General features: G+C 49.0%; 1 protein-coding gene across 1 annotated transcript; it reads right to left on the bottom strand.

Moving 5' to 3' along the window:
- Positions 1-799: 799 nt before the first annotated feature.
- Ccn2 (cellular communication network factor 2) lies at positions 800-3,769 on the bottom strand. The gene is made up of 5 exons (XM_055599368.1): positions 3,491-3,769; positions 3,180-3,402; positions 2,750-3,001; positions 2,412-2,623; positions 800-2,043 (listed from the first exon to the last, which is right to left on the bottom strand). The coding sequence occupies exons 1-5, from the start codon at positions 3,551-3,553 to the stop codon at positions 1,747-1,749; spliced, it is 1,047 nt and encodes a 348-aa protein (XP_055455343.1). The 5' UTR covers positions 3,554-3,769; the 3' UTR covers positions 800-1,746.
- Between the last annotated feature and the right edge of the window lie 1,127 nt (positions 3,770-4,896).

Here is a 4,896-nt window from a genome sequence, read left to right as displayed (position 1 = left end):
CTGTATCATTTCTATATCAGGGTTCTTGAAGAATTTAATGTTGTCACCAATAAGCTATGTTGGTAATGCTGGACAATAGTGTGAAGTTGCTTTCAAATGAAGACCATTTTCTGTTAACTTTAATGGATGGGAAACTGACTCCTCCATCTTTTACATTTGCCACGAGTCGTCATAACGGCATGAAAACAGAATTCTGTGCAGATAAAGCTTATTATTCAATTTTATTTTAATGTGTATGTTACTCTATACTTTCCACTTAGCAGTGAGGTCTTCAAGTTCAGGAACCGAGCTGTATTTAAACATGCTAATATTTGAACATTTTCCACATGAAAGGCACAGTCTAATCTGTGATGTGAATGATTAGGAATGGATGCCAAAGTCCACGGGCACCAGTGCAAAAGGGATTGGGTGGCGTATCACAGGGCTTGGTGACGGCTGGAGTCCTTTTCCGAGAACTGAGTTCACAGTGCTTCTTAAGCACTGTGCAAACACCTGCAGCCGTTCGCGTCCACAACATGGCATGCATGTCGGCAAGTCTATGACACTTGGTTAGGTGTGCTTATGCAAAACTGTTTATTCATAAACATCAAGGGTATTTGTAAACTTCTTAGTGAATTACCTGAAGATAAATACGAACTTCCCATTTACTCTCAGGAAAACCCAAGAAAAGTGTTGCAAGAATGAATAGCCAAGCCTTTCATATAAAAAATATATATACTTTATTTTCAACCAGAAAGGTGCAGACTCTCAACAAATAAACTGCCCAAAAAACAGTCATAGTCAAAGAAGAAGCAAACACTTCCACATGGAAATCTGACCAGCTACCCAGAGCCAGCCACTTCTTAATAAAGGCCATTTGTTCACTGACAGTGAGGTTACCACATTTCCTACCAGAGATCTGACTTCTAAGACATTGCTCCTCCATCCGCACACCATCCGTTCTGATAGGCAGTCGCTCGGGTTACAGTTTTTGCCACTTCAGTATCCCCTTTGTTCTCAATCACAAACAAGTTTATGTCCTATCTGTGGTGTTTGGGATTCGAGGCTATCAGTTTAAAATACCAAAAGCATTTAAAACAAAAACAATAGGCACAAACAACTTTAAATTAACTTAGATAAACTGTACAAATATATATATATATATCCACAATATTTACAATATCAATAAAAATCTGGCTTGTTATAGGCAAATTCTCTTGCCACAAGCTGTCCAGTCTAATAGACAAGATTCTGACTCCAGACCACTGTTGGAATCAGAATGTCAGATCTGGGTCCAGTTGTTCTCAGTTAAAGAACAGCTGGACTCAGCTTCATCTAGAGGAGGACACACACCCAGCTGTTGCTAGAGCAGGTTCGTCTGCAAGCGTGCTATAATTTTCCTCCCCAATTACACTCCAAAGAGCAGGCACATTGCTGTTTTTAAAATGACCTCAGATAGTACCTGTCTTTCTCCTGGTGTCTCCACTGCCCCAGGAGACACGCCTCAGTATACATTCTGGCGCTGTGCGCTAATGAACAACTGTCAAGTCTAAACTGTCTTCAAACCAGTGTCTGAGATTGACAGACTGTTTGTATGACAATGGCATAATAGTTCTCACTTTGGTGGGAAGTCTTCTCCCCCAGCAGTTAGAAACACAGATTTAAATTAATGTGCTACTGTAAATCATTTTTTTTTATACAGAAAAATGAGATGTAACTCAGCTCAAGTTATAGTCTAATGAGTTCACGTCCCTTACGCCCTGGCTTTTATGCCATGTCTCCATACATCTTCCTGTAGTACAGGGACTCAAAGATGTCATTGTCCCCAGGACAGTTGTAATGGCAGGCACAGGTCTTGATGAACATCATGTTCTTCTTCATGATCTCGCCATCGGGGCATTTGAACTCCACGGGCAGGGTGGTGGTCCTGTGGGGGGTGCAGCATCGGCCGTCTGTGCACACCCCACAGAACTTAGCCCGGTAGCTCTTCACACTGGTGCAGCCAGACAGCTCAAACTTGACAGGCTTGGTGATTTTAGGGGTCCGGATGCACTTTTTGCCCTTCTAAGGAAGACAAGAAGAGAAACAGCCATTACTACAAGGACAGTGACCTTCCCCAACCCTTTGTAGTCTAGCTCTGTGTCATCTGATTTGTGTTTATATTCTGGGGAGAGACTGGAAGTTTCATTCTCCAGCTTTCCAAAAATAGCCATGGCCTCTTTTGGAGTGTCTTGAATCAACTAACATTGTAGAGAGTTTTGTAGTGGAAAACTGGCAGTTGCTGTTACACAATCTCTCATTCTAGCCAGACAGCTATGGTTAGATATTTTTGGAGATAACAGGCCCATAATAACAAGGGAGGCGAGACACCTAACTTTGGTTCTCTTCACCATCAATCTGTGAAAATGACTGACTAGGGGTAGAGTCCGTACCTTAATGTTTTCTTCCAGGTCAGCTTCACAAGGCCTGACCATGCAGAGGCGGCTCTGCTTCTCCAGCCTGCAGAAGGTGTTGTCATTGGTAACCCGGGTGGAGATGCCCATCCCACAGGTCTTAGAACAGGCGCTCCACTCTGTCGTCTGGACCAGGCAGTTGGCTCGCATCATAGTTGGGTCGGGGCCAAATGTGTCTTCCGGTCGGTAGGCTGTGAGAGCAGAACACAAGGTGAAACACCCGGGCAGGGCAATTTCCCCCTTCGCCCCGTGTACCTGGGCCTCGGCCCTGAGGTGGAGGAGAATGAACCACAGTAACTCAGATGAAGACAACTCACCAGCGAGGGCAGGGCCAACCATGGTGCGGTCCTTGGGCTCATCACACACCCACCCCTCACAGCACTTCCCTGGCAGCTTGACCCTTCTAGGGAAGGGGCAGTCAGGGCTGGGCAGGCGGACGTCCATGCTGCACAGAGGCACGCATCCCACGGCGCCGTCCAGGCAAGTGCATTGGTATTTGCAGCTGCTTTGGAAGGATTCACCGCTGCGGTACACCGAGCCCCCGAAGACGCAGGGCGCACCGTCTTTGGCTGCAGGAGAGGAAGAAAGATGGAGAGGTCAGGTGGAGAGCCCCAGAGATCAGAACAGCCTTATCCCCGTGCCACGCCAAGGTGGCGAGCTAGGGTCAGGATCGCAGGGGACTGGCTGCAAGCGGCTGCCAGCGAGGGCTCAGCAGGGTGAGGGCTGGAGTGGGGCTGCGGGTCTTACCCGTGCACACGCCGATCTTGCGGTTGGCTGGGGAGCCGAAGTCGCAGAAGAGGCCCTTGTGGGGGTCGCAGGGGTCGCGCTCCGTGCACAGCTCCCCCAGCTGCTTGGCGCAGACGCGGCAGCAGCCGCAGCCGTCCAGCACCAGGCTCACGCCGGCTGGGCAGCGCGGCGCCGGTTCGGCTGCGCACTGACACTGCGCGCTGCAGTCCTGGCCGGTGGCGGGCTGCGGGAAGGAAGGGGAGGGCGGTCAGTCTCCGGATCCCAGCTCGCTCTGCCCTCCCTCTGTCCCTCCCGTCGGTCCAGGAGCTTACCCGGGCGCAGAGGGCGAGGAGCACCAAGGCGAGGTGGACGGGACCGGCGACGGAGGCGAGCATGGTCGGGGCGCGGCGGGAGGACGCACGGCGGGGCGCAGAGGCGACAGGAGGCGCGGCCGGAGCCTGGACACGAACTCTGGGCGGAGGTTGGTGTCTGGACGCTCCGGGCGGTGGCGTCTGGGGCTGGTTGGCTGGGTTGGAGCAGCTGCCGTCTGGAGGAGGTCGGTCTCCTGGGGTCGGAGTTGGAGTGGCTCTGGCTGCCTCTTCGTGGAGGGAAGAGTTGTGTGAGGTTGGGCGGGCGGCGCTGCCTTTTATACGCTCCCGGCGGGCCGGCTCGCCAAAGAACTGAATGGAGTCCCACACAAACAGGGACATTCCTTGCATTCCTCCCCACCTTCCTGCCTCATCAACTCACACCGGATTGATCCTGACCCCTTGACACTCCGCATTCCTCCGTCTGAAAAAGCTGGCACACTTCAGTCCACCAGAAGAAAAAAAAAAAGCGCTGTGTGTTTCCAGCACAACACCAAGAAGTATTTTTTTTCCCCCCTCCATATCCTCTTAGCACCGCTCCTGATAAAATACGACCTCGAAATATATGGACAAGGATTATTTCTCGCATCTTTTCTTCTTAGAAATTGCTTAGCCAGCTCCAATCACTGACAAGAAAACTTCTCGGGACTCACGTAGCTGAAGAGGCAAACATCACGGACCCCTAGAAAATCCAAAAATATTTCTTTTTCATTGTTTTGGATTTTTTTTTTTCTTTAAGGGGCTGTAGTTTCTTGGAGTTCTACTGAGAGTAAAACGGTGCTTATAGCCATCTGAAACCCCCCCCCCCATCTCAAGATGCTTATGGGTAAAACCCTAAATCCTATATCTAAAAGACAGGCATTTAATCTTTGGTCAAGATAACGGTTTTCAGAGAGAGAGAGAGAGAGAGAGAGAGAGAGAGAGAGAACAAAAACAGGGCTCTGGGTAAGGAAGCAGGTTCTTGAGGGAGATTTTTACCCCTCTTTGTAAGGACTTGTGGTTTTGCAGGTCTAGGGATAGAAGGGAATGACTGGGCATCTAGTTTCTATAAAAACAAGCCTATGATTTCAGAGCGAGAGGCTATGCGTTTGGTAGGTAGGTATCAGGACAGGAACACAGGGTGGGAGAAGGAAAAAGCTGAAGGAGGCCAGGGGGGCGGTAAAGTTCCAACATTTTAAAGATGGCTGTATTTGAGTTCCAGACTTGGATTTTACTAATCCTCTAACCCATTATCTAAAGATGCTGATGGGGCTTGCATTGTTTTGAAGTAAAGCATTTGTTTATATAAGAGCAAAAACTATAAACGGTCATATCTAGTTATAACCCAGCTACAAGCTAAGTGTCAGTGCATAATAAATATTTCAATGGCT

This window comes from Psammomys obesus, unplaced genomic scaffold, assembly GCF_907164565.1.
Source record: "Psammomys obesus unplaced genomic scaffold, mPsaObe1.curated_primary_1811, whole genome shotgun sequence".
NCBI classification, from domain to species: domain Eukaryota; kingdom Metazoa; phylum Chordata; class Mammalia; order Rodentia; family Muridae; genus Psammomys; species Psammomys obesus.
Note: the sequence above shows the minus strand (reverse complement) of the source record. Positions and strands in the feature narration are given on the sequence as shown.

What these genes read in the sequence shown, in the direction of transcription:
- Ccn2 (XM_055599368.1), bottom strand. Translation starts at nt 3,553, where the DNA reads ATGCTCGCCTCCGTCGCCGGTCCCGTCCACCTCGCCTTGGTGCTCCTC. An exon ending in CAAGATCGGCGTGTGCACGG is followed by an intron (nt 3,002 to 3,179) that starts GTAAGACCCGCA and finishes CCTCTCCTGCAG; the next exon opens with CCAAAGACGGTGCGCCCTGC. An exon ending in ACCTGGAAGAAAACATTAAG is followed by an intron (nt 2,044 to 2,411) that starts GTACGGACTCTA and finishes TGTCTTCCTTAG; the next exon opens with AAGGGCAAAAAGTGCATCCG.